Source organism: Vanacampus margaritifer, chromosome 15, assembly GCF_051991255.1.
Source record: "Vanacampus margaritifer isolate UIUO_Vmar chromosome 15, RoL_Vmar_1.0, whole genome shotgun sequence".
Lineage (NCBI taxonomy): Eukaryota > Metazoa > Chordata > Actinopteri > Syngnathiformes > Syngnathidae > Vanacampus > Vanacampus margaritifer.
This window is the reverse complement of record NC_135446.1, coordinates 18,845,010-18,865,599: the sequence shown is the minus strand read 5'-3', so window position 1 is coordinate 18,865,599 and position 20,590 is coordinate 18,845,010. Positions and strand designations below refer to the sequence as shown.

Below are 20,590 nucleotides of genomic sequence, written 5' to 3'. Positions count from 1 at the left end.
ACAAACGTGCAATGTGAAATTTTCTGATAATACTTACACTTCCGGTCTAAACATTAACGTGATAATTTTAGTATTTAAGATGTAAATGTATATTTAGGGTTTATGATGTGTATACACTTGTAGAGAAAAAATATGAATCAAAACATTGTAGTTTTATCAGTAATAGGCTACAATGAAAATACCGTGAAATGTGAATATTTTCTTTGCAATCATTTCACCGTCAAATTTTCTTCCTGTGCGCCTAAAATTTGCGTTTACAAGCCGACAGCCAATACATTTACGTACTGAATTATTTTGTTATCGAAGTTTTCTTCTTGTTCTTGGGTGTTTAAATTAATTGGTTGCACAAATGTTATTAAATCATTTGGTGTGAAAAAAAATTTATCTTCCGGGTTTTGACGGTTACTTCTACACTCCTGCACTGCCCCCTGTGGCCATGCGTGGTTACAATCAAATCATGCTGAAAATACAAAGCAGTAAAATAAACAGGGAAAGTTACAAAATATTACAATAAAGTGAAAAAACTATCATTATACAACAACAATAATAGTACTTTTTATTACAAAAAAATTAATAGTAAATGTTTTAACAGCCTAGCTTTACAAGAATAAAAAGTATTAACTTATGAGACTAAAGTTGGCATTTTCATTTTTATCAATTCAGGAAATGAAAATATTTGAGAAGGAATTACTTATTAAAACATCATCACAGCTCATTTCCGCGTGATCACATTGTTCCGTTGGAAGTTTCTGACGCGTCTTCAGAGTCGTCCGACAGGTGTGCTGCCTCCATGCTCTCCTCCTGCGTGTCCCGGTACTCCTCGGGCGTGTGGTTATTGCGAGCGCCTCGGATCTTGAACCTGGAGATGAACTCATTGCTGGCCAGGGCACCTTCCTTCTTGGGGCACAAATGTTTGGTGGAACGACCTTCTAAGCGTTCTAGAATAGATGGGCAAGATCAGATTTATTTTATTTATTTATTTCTCACCGTAGTCATATGTGGTGAAAACTGCGCTGATTGTTTAAATATCTGTTACTTAAAAAGGGTTACAATACCACAAAACTAATGCTATTCTTTAGCCTGTCTATGGTGTTTTTGTATTGCTGGTTAGCATTAAGCTAACAATATTTATGTCATAAACAATGGAATAAATAGTGAACGATATTGTGTAAAAAGGACAAAAGTGTGTTGAGTGTGTGCACCTCCAGGGCCGATTGGCTTCATGAGGCGGTTCAGTTGGACATTCCAGTGGCGGACATGTTGACTGGCGTTCCTAAGCTTCTCCTGTACTTCCTGGAATGCGGACGTCCAAATTAGAACGTGCTTACTGTCCAAAAGTGTGAGTGGGGCTGAGATGTTCTCACCTCCAGGTGCTGGTGGCTCCTCTGTCGTGACGCCCGCAGGTCCTGGAGCTCCAACGAGGCCGAGTGAAGGGCGTCGGGGGCGTGGAGGTCCGCGTGGAGGTCTTGGGTGTGATCGATGTCGGGGGCGTCGCCGTCCTCGTCGGGGCTGAGGCTGCGCAGGACCCGCTGCTGCTCCTGGAGGAGCTGGAACTGCTGTTTCTTTTCCTCCTCGGCCTCAAGCAGCCTGCAAGTGTGATGAAGACAAGCCGGTGTCAAAATGGAGCATAAGTTTTTTTTTGTTTTTTTTTCAGGAATTGTGCTAACAATACATTCCCCATGATTAAAGTCAGTGGACTAAATAACTTAGTTAATACAATGTAAGCTATGTAGCATAAACTGTTCAGTAAAAGAGATTGAACATTTATTTTCCCTTAATTTTTGTCACTTGTTGCTAGGCAGATTTCACATGGTAAAAGCGCTACGCAGGTGACTGAAAAAATATTAGTTGTGCCCACTTTTTTCTTTAAATATCAAATTAGGGAGATGTTTCTTTGGAGAAACGTAACCAATTTAAAAAAATATGTGTATTGGATTAAAACGAAAAAGAAGCTGAAACTGGCCTTTATTTATTTATTTACTGAAAGTCAAACTAGGGGCATTTAAGAAAAAAAATGACAAGACACATTCAGTTTGCAATTTAATCTGAACTCTGTATTACATATGACATTCCTACTGGCTAGACAGGAAGGCAGTCGACTTTGCATCGTCACTTGTTGCTAGGCAGACTTGACCAAATATGAAAATGTACATTTGTCAGTCATGCTCACTAGCCTGTGTGTGTGTGTGTGTGTGCACATTAGCCACCTCTCCAACTCCTGCCTGGCCTTCTCCTCCTCCATCCGCGCCTGTATCTCTATGTTGAGTGCGGCCTCCATTTTGCGCTGCGTGACCTCCAGCTCTTGTATTCTCTGGCGCTGCTGCTCGGCCTCCTTGGCCCGCTCCTGCATCTCCGCCCTCATGCTCTCCCTCATCTGGCACCACAAAGTGAACAGTCTTTATTCCCAAAAAGCAACAGTTAAAAAATAAAATAACATTTATAGATAAATGAAAAACCTGACCATCTGGGCCTCTTCCAGTTGTCTCTCCAGCTCCATCTGCACCTCCCTCTGCTTCGTCCTCTCCCGCTCCTCCACCTCCCGCCGCCGGGTTTCCAGCTCTCGCGCATGCTGCGAGACACAAAACTCTTAACACGACCGTCAGCCCAAAGCATAAGTGGGCCGCAATTAACAAGTCAATTAACTCTTTGACTGCCAGACGTTTTCAGAAAAGGGATGTCGCCAGTGCCAGCCGATTTAAACATTTTTGACTGATCTTTCAAGGTCTACAGAAAATGATGTGTTTGGACTATGGAAACACACATACTACCAAATGAAAGATTGGACTCTCATCTTTCATCAGAAAAAAAAGTTTGTTTCTACCTTATTCCGTTTTTCAGTAATCAACAATAGAAAATGGTTAGTTTCATCTCTATTTTGAAAAAAACGTCTTTTAACGTCTTTGGCACTCCTCCATAGGATTTTACTAAACGTTATTTAACGTTTTTGGCAGTCAAAGAGTTAACGAGTCAACTGAGCCTTAGTATTGTGCAAAAACGAACGTGACCTAAAAAAGTCAAATGCTTGGATTAAGACTTTTTTTTTTAAGACAGATTTGTTTTTTTAAACTAAACATTTAACATTAATTTTGCCAATAAATATAGATGTGAGACGTCAAGCAACTTTGTCCTCACCCGGGGCACCAATCAAGTTTAAAGTAGTTGTATGAATGATCAATAAGCAACATTATTGGCAGAAATCCTCATCAAACTTGCTTAGGGCCGGGTGCAAATAACGCGATAAAAGCGTCACATTCGTACCATCGCGGTCTGATGAAGTGTCCCGAGGACTGACCTGTATGATGCTCTCGATCTCCACATCCTGCCGGTCCTTATCGGTCCGCTCCGCCTCCAGGGTGCTGGAGTCCTCTGATTGGCTGCTGCAGCTGCTGCGGGCGCTGCAGCTGCGCTCCCGTTGGCTGTGCTCCCGCTGGACCCGCCTCTTGGCTTTGAGCTCACGGTGCAGCGACGGCTTGCCCTCGCTCTGCAGGCGCAGGGCCGTCTGCACGGCTGGGCGTGCGCACACATTCGGTTCCGATCCAATTCCCGACGTGAGGGTGTGAAAATGTGCTGTGTACTCACTCACCTTGTGTCCACTCAACTTTCTGCCTCTGGTCCGAAGCGCTCATCTCGTAGGTTTTGTTGTGCGTTTTGACACAGAACAAGCAACGTTTTCCCTCGCGGTCCGGAATGGGCTGGAATGACAAGAAAGGAAAAAAATAAAGCCATGCTAGCAACGCGGACTGGAGTCCCCGTCCCGACTGACTTCGATGACGCAGGTCTTGTCCAGTTGGATCTCCCCTCGCTTGTCTTTCAGGTCCTCGCCGACGTAGTAGGCCATGGAGGACGGCTTGAGCACGAACCAGCGCTCCGTCCAGTTCCGCCGCACGTGGCCCTTTTTCCACATGTAACCCTGCCGCCGCCGCCACGGCGCACTTAGCATCGCAACGGAATGTGGGGAAAACGGCACGCGGCCGGCTCACGCACCCGTTTCAGGACATTGTGGTACATCTCCAGGAAGACCTGGTGCAAAGCCAGGCTGAAGGCCTCGGCGCTGGTGACGCGCAGGAGGCGTCCGGCGTCCGCGTGCTCCAGGAAGCTCCAGACGGACAGGCCGTCCTCGTGCAGCGTGGGATGCTGGGACGCCAGGTCCTCCAGGGGCTTGCCGTCCCACTCCTGGCTCATGGCGCTGCTGATTTTCTTGAGGAGATACTCCACCTTGATCGGTAATGAATATATTCTGAGTGGATTATTATTATTATTATTATTATCATCATATGTATGACGGCAACGTAGCTCTGCGATGCAAAATGTAAATAAATAAAAATATATAAAAATTCAGGCTTGTCAGGCGATTACATTTTTGAATTGCAATTAATCGTATGATTTCAATAGTTAACTCACGATGTATCTGTTCTAAATGTGCAATAAAAAAAAAATTAAAATTTTTCATACTCCTGTTCACATAAAAGTGGAAAAAATGTTAAACCAATACAAATATGTCGGAATCATTTAGTCAATTTCATAATAATTCATAAAATTGAGTCGCAATTAACTCATTCACTCCCAGCCATTTTCACTGAAGCAATCCCCTTTGCTCCCGGCTGCTTTCCTGGATTTTGAAAGGCTCACAGAATATTGCGTTCTATTGATATAAAAAACATGGAACCTACCAAAAGAAAGGTAAGATTCTCTTTATTTCCATCTGTTTCTGTTTTGCAGCAATTAGCAATAGAATATAGCTACGTTTCATCATTATTTACAAATCTGCTTAGAACTGTGCGTAAATCAGCTTGTTTTTAACATGGCCCTGGTTGATCTCGTCTACTCTGCTGCCACCTACTGGCCGTTTTTGTAATAACTACCATTGCTTCAACCGTTTTGTGCAGTTGAGAGGCTGCCTTCTGTATGCTATTGCATTAAAAAAAAAAAAAACATAAAAAAATGTATAAATATGTCTTTGGGACACTTAAAACATTTAAAATAGTTTGTGGGAGCAAATGAGTTAAAAAGATGTACTATGCTGTAAAAATCAAGTGTGATATTGACTTCTGTTGAGGTCATTTTTTTGCCACTAGATGGCATAATTGCATTTGTAAGACGACGGCGACAGCTCAGTGCATTTTCCTTTTCATAATAAGAGCTATCTAATCTTTAACATGAAGTAACTTGTGAAATTCTGTACATTTTTTGTAAAATACAATGTGACCCCAGTTTCCACAAATATATGCATCATTAATAAAAGTATTACTACTAAATTTTGACATGGACGTGTCTGATGCGTTGCGACTGGAATTCCCCCAGTACAGGCTTTCCAAGTAAGGGGCGGTCATTAATTGCGCGTTAAAAAAAAAATTGTGGCGTTAAGGGAACTTTAAATGAATGAGCTCAAAATGAACACACTAATTGTGACAACCCTAATAAAAATCAACAAAAATACTTATATTTACTTACATAGTGTACATTTAATTATGGATTATAACAAGTATAACACATTAAAAAGAAAAAGTTTAAAAAACCTGAAGAAATTAAAAAAGCTCTACAGACTTATACTTAGTAGATAAAATATAAAAAACTAACAATAGACCAAAATAAAGTAATGAAAAAGCTTGACATACAAAAAATAAACCAAGGAAAAAAAATCTATTAAATTGGATCGCACCAAAAATAAAAACAAAAAATATAAATAAAAAGGCAAAAAAAAAATAAGCAATTGAAGATGTTTAACTATTTTATCCTGAGTCACAGCAAAGTAAAAAAATAAATAAATTCCTGGGAAATAACAGGAAGGAATGCCTCATTAACTGCAAACTTGAAAAACGTCCCGCCCAGCGTTTCCCTCCACCCGCTTACCTCCTCCGGGATCATGACCAGCGGGTAGCGGTCCTCGGACAGCAGGTTGAACAGGCAGAAGAGCTTGAAGCAGTTCCTCTCGGACAACAGCGCCCCCTCTGGCGGGGGCCCCTTTCGGTTCTTCTTCATGGTCATCATCCAGCACAGGTCGTCAAACTTCTCCTTGTCGAACATGCCCTCTTTCACCTGCAACACACGCGTTATACGCGATACGTTTACGTTGTAATGCTGACGGGCTTCATTCAGGACAGTACCTTATCCAGGATGTATTTATTGAGGTACGGCATGTAGCCGTGATTGGACACGGGGCCGTCATCGTCATCCTGGAAGTGCTCCTCTAAGGCCACCGGGTCGTGCGGGATGTTCAGCACCGTGTACAGGTTGTGGGAAAGCACCTCAATCACAACAAAATCGTACACTGAAAAATTTGGTAATAAAATCAATCTTCATATTTCGCTGTTTGCACAGGTGGTGTCAAAAAATGTTTTCATAACTTAAGAGATACAAAAAAAAAAAATAATGACATAAGCAATTTTATAATGAAGTTAAAATAAAATACCACAGTGTAACCTAGAAATAATACATTCATAAAATACCAGATTACTTGAAATACGACAAAACAGGAAAAAATGTGCATGGAAAAAAAATAATAATACCTGAATAAAATAAATGAAAGCTGCACAAGTACACAATAAAAAAATAAAACGAAAAAAAATAAAAGTAGATCTTCACTCGAGTTATTTCAGCAGGTCAAGACACACACTCGACAGGTGATCACGCTACATTGCTTGGCCTATCTGTGCCGCGGGGAATTTGGTGCGCTCAGTATTCGACTTGTGACGGTTGTGATGGTACGTCGTGTGTTTTCTTTATTATTGTAATCCTTCATACTAATTATGTCGAGCGAAGAAAGGAAGTGGCCGGACGAATATATGTGCAATATGAATTCACATGTATAACGGAACGTATGGTGTTCCACAGGGTTCAATGCTGGGGCGTCTGCTGTTTTCTTGGTATCTGCTGCCCGCCTTCTTAATTCAAGGTGAAGAGAGCCAGATTTGATGACTTGATGATTTGAATACTCTTCCTGTTCATTTTGTTCACCAGTAAATGCTATAACTATGTCTTGAATTTGAAAAAAAAAAATCATACTTGACTTTTCAATTAAAGAAGATTCAGTAAATGCACATAGAAATTTGGTGGGGTTCAGTGCCTTAATGCAAGCAGTGATCTAATCAAATTTGAATACAAACACAAATACGTTACAAAATATATAGAAGGAAAAATAACATATTTAAAATTCATTCACTGCCAGCCCAGTTACAATGAATCTTTCATTCATTTTTTCCATTCCTTTTTCATTTATTTCAGGCGACAACTTACAATTAAACAATTCATACTGTAGTTCCAGTACATGAACAATATATGTGACCAAAAAATAAGAGAGGAAAGAGAAGAAAAAAATTGACGTCTATTTCCGTCAATGGCAGTGAATGAGTTAAATAAAAAATAACAAAATAAATACAGAAAATGTGAACTTTAATTTTTTTTTTTATATATATAAAAACAGCTTTTACAAAAACTAACAGTAATAAAAAAATTGAAAGTTCTCCATACTGGGTGTGACTAAATAAAAATTAAAGGTCAACAACATACACACGCGCGCGCACACACACACACACACACACACTTATTGTTGGCTTCTTTTTTTTAATTCAAGAGCCATAAACACACACACAGGAGCAGGCAGCCATTGCGACATGTCAGGACAGCTTTCCACAAGTTCCCTAGATTCTTTTTTTACCTAGCGGAGTTTCCACTCTAGCAAACAGGAAGTATTCAAATGAACACATTTGACAACAAAACTGTCACATACCGTTATTTATTTATTTATTTGGGACCAAATGCTAAAGAGATAGTGATGTGAAATATTTGGACTTCAGGTCAAATTCCCTCCTCTTCGGCACAAACAAGAGAAGCGTAAATAGAAACGAATAGCCCACTTGGCTGCCCTTTGCCCTCCCAGCGCTTCCCGCTTCAACAGCGGGGGCCGCTTCACAAAAGACTTCCTGCTTACCTTCAGCTGAGATTTGGACACTTTTCCGCACTTCTCCACATCCAGCGAGGTGAAGGCGTACCAGATGGACTTGAGCAGCTCCGATTTGAAGTCCATGTTCCTTTTTTTTTTTTTCAACCCCGCCCCCCCCCACCACCTATCCTCGCCGGCGCGCGCAGCTCAGCTTGCACGCTTGCTTGTCCCGCAGCTGTGGCGGGGGCCGGGGGAATGTGGGGCAGGCAGTGCTGCTCACGCAGGCTGCAGTGCAAAGAGCAAAGCAGGGAAAACATGTCAGCAGATGTGGACCAGAACCACAGAATCCACAGTAAACCACAATTTTTTTCCCCCCCGTTAACAAAATGAGTTCCACAAGATACATTTCAAACAATAGAAGTCGAAAGTGGGACTATTTTCTGATTGGATTGCTTGAATTCCTCGCAGGCTATAAACTACTAAGCAAATAAGAGGATTCACAGGACACGCCCATATTTGGTGATGTCATTACTGCTGCTTTTTTTATTTGTATTTTACACGAATGTGCTTGTTTCTGTTGACCAAGTGGCAACATAGGGAGTTTTTCTAAGGAATGACAACAACTTCCCAGACTTAAGTTGCACAGATGTCCACCAGACCTCTCGAGTTAATTTTTCTGTGTGTGGTCACTATCGGGTTAAACAAGGTCAGTGCAGTGTTAGCGCAAGCCTCGCTAGACAGACCATAATGTAGGCTAATCAATAGCATAATTAGGTTTTGAAAATGGTGGGCTGATAACAGGACTTTATAGTTGAAATCTTAGGATCTAATGATTTGTTGTTGTGTTCCTCCCACAAGGGCACACGTAATCATCACCATGTGGCGTACACCGCCATTATTTACAAAAATGGCCACAGAGTGTAATGGCTGTTTTAAAATGGCAAATATCATAATCTGCGACGATTGTATTGATATTCATCATGGACACGTAATACTTTCATCCATGCTTTATTGTTATACGGACACATCATAGTAAAAAAAAAAAAAAAAAAACAGGACACAGAATGACGTCTCCTAGCCTACATAAATGATGAGACATGAAGACATTTCAAATGAATTACAAGGCCTTTGAAGCTAAGGCAGCGGAGGGTTAGCTTAGCGTAGCATCCTCCAAACATATCAGAGGGTTAGCTTAGCGCAGCATCCTCAAAACATATCAGTTGCTGTAAAAAGTGATGGTTAAAAATGTACACGAAGATTGCTACACTATGCTAGGCTAACAGAATGCTAGACATATAAACATTAAAAAAAAAAAACTGCTTAGCAGTTTACTATATAATTACGACATACAGTATTTTTTTTTTTTACTCTTATAACTAACCTAACTTTTCAGACAACATTTAAAACAGAGACGTAAACATTTCACATTTTATGGCGAGCACCTTTAGCTGTTAGCCACTGCATCGAAAGTGATCTTGAGGCTAAACCTCACCTGAAATCATGCAACTCCATTTTTTCTTCTCATGTAAAGTACAGTAATCCTTCACAGTTTAATACCGTTTCAAATTTACCTTAAAAACAAATGGCTTTCAGGTGATTTCATTTCAAAAGCACAACTTTATGTGCCAATTAACTCTTTGACTGCCAGACGTTTTCAGAAAAGGGATGCCATGGGTGCCAGCCGATTTAAGCATTTTTGACTGATCTTTCAAGGTCCACAGAAAATTATGTGTTTGGACTATGGAAACACACATACTACCAAATGAAAGATTGGACTCTCATCTTTCATCAGAAAAAAAAGTTTGTTTCTACCTTATTCCGTTTTTCAGTAATCAACAATAAAAAATGGTTAATTTCACCTGTGTTTTGAAAAAACGTATTTTAACGTCTTTGGCGGTCCTCCATAGGATTTTACTAAACGTTATTTAACGTTTTTGGCAGTCAAAGAGTTAAGACAAGCTAATCCTTACCGACTGTACTGCTTTCCTTTTTAGAGAGGGCTTTGGCGCCATCTTGTGGCATGTTAGGGCATTACCGTCTTGCCATGTTTTCATGCAGGCAAATGTCTTTAACATGCTTTCAGTGACACCAAAACACTAAAATCTTACAAATGATAACAATGAGTTTTTTAGTATTAATTTGCCACAACACGTTGCTGTTGCCGCGGCGCTAGCCTGTTAGCCAACAAGCACGCCAAAGCGATGCCGCCGATTTGGGTGAAGGCCAATCCCAGCACGGTGGCGGCGATGTGGAACACGTTGTCGTTGACCAAGCTGAAGACTTTCCGGAAGCATCCGTGGGGGTGGATGCCCGCGGCGACCACGCCGTCGTTGTCCTCCGCGGGCAGCGGCCTGTTCCTACAACCTTTGCGCCGCATGCAACAGCTGTCCGGCAAGGACCCCAGGGTGCCGTTCTCATTGGGCAGGAAGGGCATATGCTGGAAAGCCCAGTCCGAGGTCAGCCAGTCGCGCCATCCTTCTGCCCCGCAGCACTGCAGCGCCCTCTGTAGGCTATCTAGCGCATCAGCACGGCCTTCGTCCTCCGTGTATCCGGCCACGGCTCGCTGTAGACCGCTACGAAACCCCCCGGCGATGTCCTCCCGGTAGAAGAGACCGCAAAGTCCGCCGGCCAAGCCGGCCACGAGCGCGGCCAGCTGGAAGAAGCCGTACGCCCTCAGAACGTACGGGAGGTTGGCCGCCACCCCGAGACAACCCAGGAAGCCCCAGATGGTGACGGCGGCCCCGGTGATCAGCAGGATGACCGGCGCGTTGGGGTAACGGTTGGCGGACAGCAGCATGAAGTCGGCCAGGGAAATCTGCGCCCACACGCCCAGGGTGAAGAGAGCCAAGCCGGCCGCCCAAAAGAGGCAGCTGAAGGCGAGAAGACCCAGACGGAGGAGGTGCATGACTCCTACCGGGTGGCGGCAAGGAGCGACGGCGGCGGCGGCAGCGGCGGCGGCGGGGGCCACAGGTGGAGGCGGAGCAGGGGGCACCCGGGATATCTCGGGAGGCGAGGAGAGACGGCGACGCTGCTGGTGGAGGAGGTGGCGGTCGTCCTGCTCCTGGTAGGGCGGCAGCAGGTAGCCGGGGATGGCGGAGGCGCGGCGAGGGTACGGCGGCGGCGTGAGGAGGTCGAAGCTCCGTGGGGACGACAGTCTCCGGATGGCTAGTTGCTCGTGGTCCCGCTCCACAACATGCCTGCTGGGGCTCGGCCGGGCGGAGTGGGACTCGCGACGTAGCGGGGAGCTCATCATCCCGGCTTGGGTTTTATCTACGCTCCATTTACGCCCCCCTCCTCTTCTTCTTTATGACCGGTTATTAATCCGCCACCTGCGCCGCCGTCCGTGCCGTAAATCACGATGACGGCCCGCGTGATGACTGCGGCGTTATCTGCATGCACAGACGTCAACGTTACGCACATTCTGTCTGTTTATTCCGGCCGTCCGTTCATTCGGAAAGGACGAGAAATCCGCTGGATGAGAAAGAGCAACCGACCCGACGGGAATCAACTCGTGCACACCCTCTTCTGGTGCGGCGGATTTCAAACTCGCCATGCTAATAAAATGCTGACGTCTTTAGGAATTTGTAATCAGGTTCTCAATATTTAATCAGATGGTTTTCAACTCGAACCCAACACCTTATTGGGGATATGAAAAACATGTGGACTCACCATGTCTCATGTACAAGATGAGCGTTTTCCGCCACACGTGGCAGCAGTTCTGCCGAAGAATTAAAATGTTCAGGATTAATGAGACCTGTTTAATGTGTGCTTTGATTACCGTGGAAATGACTCACCTGACACGTATGGCCTGAGATTTAAGAGCTTCCTCCTCCTCCTTTCCATAACGGCTTTCTGAAAATAGCTGTGGAGAGCAAATGCAGCCGCCTAAACAGGAAGCCCAACACCTAAAATGGAGGCAAACAACAAAAAATAAGACACAAGATAATGACGTTTACACTAACACTGTGAATTTACGCGTTTTTGCTGTGATAACACTTTGGAATATGTTCCACTCTGCTCACCATGCATACCACCACCCGCACGCACTATTAGTCGATTTTTTTTCTATTTTTTTTTTTTGCCCAACATAACCTCATTCATTCAAATATCGTTTAAAGTGGAAGTTTCTTGACCTCGCTAGTCTAAACATGACATTCTGATTAATATTACATTTACGCAATATGAGTTATGCAGTAAAATCCAAGTTTCAGGGACGGCCATTTTGCCACTTGCTGTCGACCGAAGATGACATCACAGTTGCTCAGGGCTCAGGCAACGACCAATTAAGAGCTCACCTGTTTTCTGAAGCTGCGCTGTGATTGGTTGTTACCTGAGACATGAGCAACATTGATGACGTCAGTCGACAGCAAGTGGCAAAATGGCCGCCCCCTGAGATGGATAAAAACGGCTGCATTTTGCTGCTTAACTCCTATGCCATTAATGTAATATTAATCAGAATGTCATGTTTAGACTAGTGAGGTCGCATATAACATGTCAAGATGAACAATCGGGAATGCTTTGTTAAAAATGTATACAATGCACTATTGAGCCATTTATTAAAAAACACACAAGAAATCTCTCAATTATTGATGGTCATGCCAGGTCTGATGAGTGTACAAAATTTTCATGAGTTTTTGCTCAATATTTAGACCCTCAAAAGAAGCGTAATTTTTTTTTGCAAACAGTGCATCGCCACATAAAAAATTAAATACTTGACTTAAGCCTTTTTCAGCAGTAAAAAGTTAGTATTTTGTGCAGAGTGAATTTAATAACTACATTATTTTTTTGGATATAAGTAATACTCTTAAAAAAAAAAAAAATCCACTTCAACTGTGCCGAGGAAGTAGGTAGCAACCAATCCTGGCTAGTTTTCTGGGTTTGAACAGCAAACTGAGCCATGATTGGTCCTCAGCACAGGTGATGTCATCGTCAGTCGACAGCAAGTGGAAAAAAACGAATTTTTAAAGGTATTCATTCTACATGAAAAATACAGAAGTTATTAAATTCATTCTGTACAAAATATTAACTTGGCTCAATGAGTCAAGTATTCCTTTAATTTCATTCACTTTTCATTTTAAATATCATTAGATACGTAGTTTGAAGACTTTAGCGTTGGTTAAAATAAGCCCAAAAAATGGCAACAAAGTCCAAGGTAAATCAAAATGGCGGACTTCCTGTTAGGTTTAGCATATGGCTCCAAAAGAATTTTTTGCACGTTGTGAACTGTTGCATATGCCTGCCAAATTTCATGGATGCAGGTCAAATGTACCCCAGAGTTAAGAAAATCGAGCCTGAGCAGCAACAACAACAATAAAAACGAGTTCCTCAATCGTCATTCGGTGCTAAGTTCCGTGTGCGTCTCCATGTGTTTTTTCAGTCTGGCCTTGGATGGGAAGCTCTTCCGACAGTGGCCGCAGCTGGGCTTGGCGGCGCCCGAATGGCTGCGCTTGTGACACGCCAGCTCGGACGAACTCTTGAACCTGAGCTGGCAGGCGTCGCAGGCGTACGGCCGCTCGCCCGTGTGCCTGCGGCGGTGCAGCTGCGCCTCGCTGAGGGTGAGGAAGGACTTGTCGCAATAGCCGCAGGGGAACGGCCTCTCGCCCGTGTGGATGAGGTGGTGCCGGGTCAGCGCGTAGGGTTTGGCGAAGCCCTTGCCGCAGTAGCTGCACGGGTAAGGGCGGGCGCCGGTGTGCGAGACGGCGTGCTCCTGCTGCGTCTTCTTGCTCTTGAAGCGCTTGGCGCACAGCGAGCAGCCGAAGGGCCGCTCGTCCACGTGCGAGCGCTGATGTTTGGAGAGCTCGCCCTGGGACAGGAAGGCCTTCCCGCACTGGGAGCACAGGAAGGGCTTCTCGCCCGTATGCATCCTCTCGTGGCGCGCCAGCACCGACGCCAGGGTGAACCGCTTGGCGCAGTGCGAGCACTGGAAGGGCCGCTCGCCCGTGTGGACGCGCAGGTGCTTGACCAGCATGAAGCGCAGCGAGAACCGCTTGCCGCACTGGCTGCACTGGTGCGGCCGCTCGCCCGTGTGCGTGGACATGTGCCTCTTCACGTCCGAGCGCCGCGTGTAGGTTTTCTCGCAGTGCGGGCACTTGAACTGCCGCTTCACCTGATGCGCCTGCCGGTGCAGCGAGCGCTCCAAGAGCGAGTCGAAGCCGTCGCCGCACTGCGCGCAGACGTAGCGCTTGGCCACGTGCGACTTCCGGTGCTCCAGCAGCTCGCCGGCGGCGGCGAAGCTGCGGCTGCAGATGGAGCAGATGTGCGGCAGGTGGCTCCCGTCCGAGTGGCAGCGCTTGTGGTGGGCGGTGAGCGCGCGCAGGTTGGCGAAGGACGCGCGGCACGGGGAGCAGGCGAAGGAGACGGCGGCGGCGTGCGACTTGCTCTCGTGCTTGACCAGGTCCCACGAGTGCTGGAAGGTGCGATCGCACTGCGAGCAGCGGAAGGGTCGCTCGCCCGTGTGGGTCATCTGGTGGCGGCGCACGTCCGACGTGCGCGTGAACGTCCTGCCGCACGTCTCGCACGTCAGAGACTTTTCCTTACTGCCGGCTTGGCGCGAACTTCCAGAGTCGTCGTTAACCGCCGCGCCGTCGGCGTCTCCTTTGGGGATAAGCTTAATGGATGTAAAGATTTCATCCGATTCCAGAGGAATCGGAGCCGCGTTGGATCCTGACAGCTTGCGGTAGTCCTCGGTACGAACACTCTGCATGTGGAAGTGCGGCGGGCCGTTGTCGTCCGAGTGGTGGAAGGGACACTGTGAGCAAGTGAAGATGATGGAGGTCATCTCATTGGAATTTCCTATGGGTGAAATAATATATAAATAAAGGGTGTCATGCAATTTAATATTTTATTCGTAATTAATCTCATGACATCAATAGTTAACTCCCAATTAATCACAAATTGTATATCTGTTTTAAATGTGCAATAAAAATTTGTTTTCTAAGTTTTCTCGTTAACATAAGAGCGGGAAAAAAAGTTAAACTAAGAAATATGGCTGCATCTTTTAGTCGTATATAATAATTCATAAAATTGAGTTAAAATTAAAGAACTGTACTGTACTGTAAAAAGTGTGTGAGATATTGATTTGTGTTGGTCATTTTTCTGCCACTAGATAGCGTAACTGCATTTGTAAGACAGCTGAGCTCAGTGCATTTTTTTCCATATCTAATTTCTAACTTGAAGTAATTCTGCACAGTTTTAAAATTGTAAAATCCAACTTAACACCAGTCTCCACAAATATATGCATTATTATTACATTTATTAATGCTAAATTATGCTGTGGACGTGTCTGTTGCGTTGCGACTGGAATTCCCCCAGTACAAGCTTTCCAAGTAAGGGGCGGTCATTAATCGCACGTTTAAAAAGTTAGTGGCGTTTAACTCAAAATTAAAGCACTACTTTGGACACCCCTAATATAAAGTTTAAAAAAAACGTTCATGGGGCTCACAGGATCGCACGCTTACCTTTGTCACTTCCCTTAAACACAGACGAGCCAAGTGATTGGCCAGTTTGAATGCTGAGGGATAAAATGACATTTTTTTCAGTCAGGATGTAACCACCCCATTGTGCACATGTGCTATCTTCTTTAAAGAGGAAGTCAAACCAAAAATACATTTTTGACAATAATATGTTTTTTGCAACCTCGCTAGTCTAAATACGATATTCTGGTTAATATTGCATTAACTCTTTGACTGCCAAAAACGTTAAATAACGTTTCGTAAAATCCTATGGAGGAGTGCCAAAGACGTTAAAAGACGTTTTTTCAAAACAGGTGAAACTAACCATTTTCTATTGTTGATTACTCAAAAACGGAATAAGGTAGAAACAAACTTTTTTTTCTGATGGTAGATGAGAGTCCAATCTTGTTTTGGCAGTATGTGTGTTTCCATAGTCCAAACACATCATTTTCTATGGACCTTGAAAGATCAGTCAAAATGCTTAAAATCGGCTGGCACCCACAGCATCCCTTTTCTGAAAACGTCTGGCAGTCAAAGAGTTAGTGGAATATGCGTTAAGGAGCAATATACAGCAAGAATTCATTTTAATCATTATCAGAAGGCGGCCATTTTGCCAAATGCTGTTGAGTAAAAATGACATGACAGTTGCTGAGGTCTCAGATAACAACCAATCACAGCTCAGCTTCAGAAAACAAGTGAGCTGTGATTGGTCGTTGCCTGAGCCCCTGAGCAGGTGTGATGTCATCGTCGGTCGACAGCAAGTGGCAAAATGGCCGCCCCCTGAGATGGATAAAAACGACTAGATTTTACTGCATAACTCAAATTCCACAAATGTCATATTAATCAGAATGTCATGTTTAGACCAGTGAGGTCACATATGACATATTATTGTCACAAAATGTTTAAGGTTGACTTCCCTTTTAAAGGTACCTCTTTAAGTCACACCAGCTCGCGGAGGCGTCCATCAGTGGAATGGATGAATGTTGCGTTTCAAAAACAGGACGTTCCGAGGCACGGCTTGCCATGTCCTCTTGTGCAGAAGACTCCTTCGCTTCAGTCTCATCTTCATTTGCAAACTGATGGTTTATCGCCGTGTCGTTTTCAACTCCATCCTTTCGCAATGCTTTGTTCAGCATTTCCAGCGCGTTGGCCACGTCCAGCGTCTCGCCCGTGGCAATCTCGCAGGGCGCCACACCCACCTGGTAAAAATCCGTCTGAACTTCAGCCGCCATGTCTTGGACCTCCATCTCGGTGTAGACCGTCACCACGCTGTACTGCTCAGCCTCGGCGAGAGCCACGGGATGGAGGGCGTCGGAGTAGTTGTGCGCCGACGCCGCACACTGGGAGAGGTTTGCTTTTTGGGAGGGCGGGACGGACAGAGCGGACATGATGCAGCTGCCGATGGTGGACGAGGGGCCGTCTGCAAGAACCAGGAACATGAGTTCAACTTCAACAACCAAGAAGAGTTCAGTTTCCTGCCGCGACAACCTATAAAGACGGATTTTGAACTAAAAAAATAAAAAAAGCAAGATCAACATTCCAAGGTGGACTCACGTTGCATTTTAAAAAGTCCAGCAGCCCTGCAGTGCTCAAAGATTAAGGCCAGCTCTTCTGGCGTGGATTGGATGCACTCGCTCAAAACGGCGGGAGCCGAACCAAGCCAGGCTGCGGTCTGGAATCAAAACACGACAAAGTTAATTTCACACATAAATAAATAGAAAATACCAAGACAAAATGGACTTAATACCTGCTTGAGGTCTGGTACTGGGATCAACTTCTCTAATTTTGAGAGGAGCTCCCAAAGTAACACATGTAGGGCTGCATCATACTTTTGTCCATATTCTACAGGGAACACCTCCTATAAAAATACAATTTCATTTTCAACAAAAACTATTCATTTCAAGGGATATAACTCATTTGCCCAACCTGAAAGAAGTAAGCTCGTTCGGCTGGATCCTTGAGGAGGCTCCTAACCAGAGCGACGAAAGTGGTCTCTGCTGATTTCACCTCAGCGTCAACATCGGAGGTTACTGGGAGTCTCTCCAAGTGGCTCTGGATCATCTGAGAGTCCACAGAACCTCGGGCAGAGTCTTTGCACAGCTCCAAGATCAGCTGCAGAGACAAGAAAGGTGAATGATTCCACAATCCTACTGAAGACCAAGACCAACACAACTATTGTGTACCCTCGCTCGAAGGCCCAGGATGAGCTGGGCTCTCTGCTTGTTGTTCATCAGTCCGGGCACTGCCTCGGTCACGGAGTACACAAACTCTTGGAGTTTCTGGTAGTTCATCACATCTTTCTGCTTGGCCAGCTGCCAAATGGCGGCCGAGCACAGCTGCAAAGGGGGCACCAGTTGGCGGAGGGTCGACAGGGGTGGGACAGTCTCTGAAAAATAAATTCATTTAATTAATCAGACTTTTAGTACAATTATTCTCCCAATAACTGCAGTATCAGTGCAACAAGTTTGACTGATTTTAAACTTTTTCACTTTTCACAGTAAATGCACAGTAAATTTATGTCTATCTGCTCAAAACATTAACGCAACAGCACGAGCCTGATTGTCTGGCTCAAAAAGCTTTACGTAGACGGGCCCCGCCAACCTGCGAGCTAACATAAATAGACAACACTAGGAGTTCATTATTTAAATACATACGGTTCATTTTCGCTACGTTATTCCCAAGAAGGTGACAGGGGTGCGCAAATTCTCCCGTGGCCTTGATAAAGTCAAATAAAATAAGTGTTGTTTAATTTATTGGTTAGCATGCGCTATCACGACGCAAGCGTACTTTTCCTCAAAGTCACTCTGCTGAATTTCCGCTTTTCAAAACAAGAGTCATAACAGTGCGCATTCTTTTTCTTACAAAAAAAGAAGAAGAAGAAGAAAAAATAACTACATTCTTGAAAAATTTTATGTTAATAAATGACACTATTTTTTTTTTAACTGTGCTCCAAAATGGAGATCAATTAGTTCGTTTTTAGGAGTGAAACAAGTTCGCTTGGCAATACCGGATGTTCCTATGAGCCCGTGGCTGCAAATTACGTGAATTACGTCTCGTGAAGTCACGCGATACTACAGTTCATAGTCACATGAAACAGTCAACAGTGGTGTGCACATCGTATCTGCCTTTTCTTCATCATATAAAGCAAAATAAATTTAATTTGCACTAAAATAAGTGACGTGTCTTTTAGTTAGAGATATGGACGAGGACGGACTTCCGATTGTGGGCTCTGGAGTCGACCTGACGAAGGTTAGTGTCAAGCTAGCTTTTTAGCTTAGCCAATACATGAATGTATATAGCATGTACAGTTTGTCAAACGGAGTTGTGTTTGTTTGAAAACAACCTTTTCCAGCTTGAGCAAGTTGCTTGGTATATTTTCCAATCTAGAGTCAACATTTTAACACTTACATGTTATTGTCACATATTTTTATTTATTAATTGACCTGCTTTTAGGTTCCAGCCATTCAGCAGAGAAGAATTGTTGCTTTTCTCAACCAGTTCATCGTCCACACGGTTCGCTTCCTTAATAACTTTTCCACAGTGTGTGAAGAGGTTTGTGCTTTTATTTGCACATTTCTTACCACTTGTAAAACATTTAAAAAAAAAAAAAACTCAGATATTCAACTTTGGCCTACAGAAACTTGCCAACATATCACTGCGCATCCAGCAGATTGAGACCACGCTATGTATCTTAGAAGCCAAGGTTGGTTATTTCTCTTTCTTCTTTTGTTCATCACAACGCTTTGATGGAATATAATTCAACTGTGAGCAGATTTCATCCATTCCTGGACTGGAGGACGTCACGGTAGATGCAGTCGCACATCCCCAACAAGTTCATACCAATGGAACTGGCACTTCTGGACCGGGTCAGACAGAGGGTCCACCTGTAGTGTTGCTTCCCCCTTCAGAGGTAAAAACACCCCACTATGTTATTAATGTGCGCTTCACTTTTATTAAATACGATCTGCTCTATTTAAGCCTTCAGACGATGTGACAACGCCCAAAACCGAGGAGGTGAATGTCATGACGGTGGCCAAGGATCCACGCTATGCCAGATATCTGAAGATGGTTCAAGTGGTGTGTAAAATTTTGTATTGTCGCTCTCACTTTTTCCGACGAACCATCTCAGGCATAAACCTCCTGTTGTTGTTGTCAGGGTGTTCCCGTAATGGCCATCCGGAATAAAATGAGCATGGAAGGTTTGGATCCGGACTTGCTGGAGTAAGTTTTGAACATTTCCTCTTTTGTCATTTTGTTGCATTTTTCCACTTCAATGTGACACTTTACTGCTGGTGGCAGCAAGCCGGACACCCCCGTGCCAGACTTGAGAGGGAAAACCGGCGAGGAGCACAATATGGACGCTTCGGATAGCGAGTCGTCCTTCAGTGACTGATGTCGAGATGAATGCGATTTGGCCAACCATTGGTGAAGGGGGCCTGCCTGGGATTGGGCTAATTGCTGCAAATTAGCCAATTGCACAAGCTGCAGATAAAGCATTTAGTGGTTATTTCACTGAAGAGTATGTTGGACACTCAAAATACTCAATGAGGACGTTGTAGTTCTCTGTGATGGAATCCAATTTACTAACATTTACCTTTTTAAGATAGTTTGATCCTAAATTGGAGGCCATGTTCAAAAACGTGACTTATTTTATGTAACACAATAGCATAAATTGTCCATAGATGTGATCAAAATGGATGGCTGGAACATGCAATTGATGTGGAGGACAATAGCGGTACTTTCAGAGAAGGATTTCTGTTTTAACTGTCAACTCGAGCCACAGTTTTGTTAATTATTAGTGCGCAAATAAAGTCTACTGATGCTATTCCTTAACATGTTTCAAGCTCTTTAGTTGAACAGTAACTGCCGTACATACAACTTACTACCACCAGAGGGTGACAAGAACACTATCCACCATCTTTCATGAATTTGTCGATATTTTTGCTATGATAGAATTTCTAAGAAGAACATACAGAAATTTTAAAGATTAATAATTTTTTTATTAAGTTGTTAAAAAAAAGCTTCTAAATATCCTTACCTTATGTTGTTGTCTAACAGCCCACAAAATGGATGGCAGGTCACTTCTGGCTTCAGGTGTTTTCATTTTTTGTATTTTTTACCTAACTTAGGGTGCCCATATTTTGTTTCCAAAAAGAGTACACCTGCTTGTTAAATCTTACTTGACAAATAAATGACTTAATATTTTTTTGCTTTCGCGATTGGCGCGCGTGTGCGTGTGTGTGTGTGTGCGTGCAATGGG

At 43.9% G+C, this 20,590-nt stretch overlaps 3 protein-coding genes across 5 annotated transcripts; 1 reads left to right on the top strand and 2 right to left on the bottom strand.

Annotated features, from left to right (window-relative positions):
* Positions 1–345: 345 nt before the first annotated feature.
* On the bottom strand, positions 346–12,275 carry def6c (DEF6 guanine nucleotide exchange factor c). Its single transcript, XM_077545019.1, has 14 exons — positions 11,674–12,275; positions 11,549–11,597; positions 7,928–8,164; positions 6,105–6,245; positions 5,851–6,036; positions 3,985–4,215; positions 3,764–3,910; positions 3,584–3,692; positions 3,293–3,507; positions 2,462–2,569; positions 2,208–2,374; positions 1,365–1,587; positions 1,203–1,293; positions 346–938 (listed from the first exon to the last, which is right to left on the bottom strand). The coding sequence occupies exons 3-14, from the start codon at positions 8,021–8,023 to the stop codon at positions 727–729; spliced, it is 1,926 nt and encodes a 641-aa protein (XP_077401145.1). The 5' UTR covers positions 8,024–8,164; positions 11,549–11,597; positions 11,674–12,275; the 3' UTR covers positions 346–726.
* A 143-nt stretch (positions 12,276–12,418) lies between these two features.
* Positions 12,419–20,549, bottom strand: LOC144035381 (uncharacterized). Of its 3 annotated transcripts, none has more exons than XM_077545018.1 (8): positions 20,369–20,549; positions 17,514–17,716; positions 17,257–17,442; positions 17,078–17,188; positions 16,885–17,002; positions 16,261–16,750; positions 15,337–15,389; positions 12,419–14,671 (listed from the first exon to the last, which is right to left on the bottom strand). In XM_077545018.1, exons 2-8 carry the CDS (start codon positions 17,619–17,621, stop codon positions 13,212–13,214), a joined length of 2,526 nt encoding a protein of 841 aa, XP_077401144.1. In that variant the 5' UTR covers positions 17,622–17,716; positions 20,369–20,549; the 3' UTR covers positions 12,419–13,211. The 3 variants fall into 3 exon arrangements, with proteins under 3 accessions (XP_077401144.1, XP_077401142.1, XP_077401143.1); XM_077545016.1 differs by lacking the exon at positions 20,369–20,549 and adding an exon at positions 17,985–18,158; XM_077545017.1 differs by lacking the exon at positions 20,369–20,549 and adding an exon at positions 17,985–18,157 and having other exon boundaries at positions 16,276–16,750.
* washc3 (WASH complex subunit 3) lies at positions 18,391–20,163 on the top strand. The gene is made up of 7 exons (XM_077545026.1): positions 18,391–18,579; positions 18,784–18,882; positions 18,968–19,033; positions 19,103–19,240; positions 19,309–19,407; positions 19,487–19,551; positions 19,630–20,163. Exons 1-7 carry the CDS (start codon positions 18,529–18,531, stop codon positions 19,721–19,723), a joined length of 612 nt encoding a protein of 203 aa, XP_077401152.1. The 5' UTR covers positions 18,391–18,528; the 3' UTR covers positions 19,724–20,163.
* Positions 20,550–20,590: the final 41 nt, after the last annotated feature.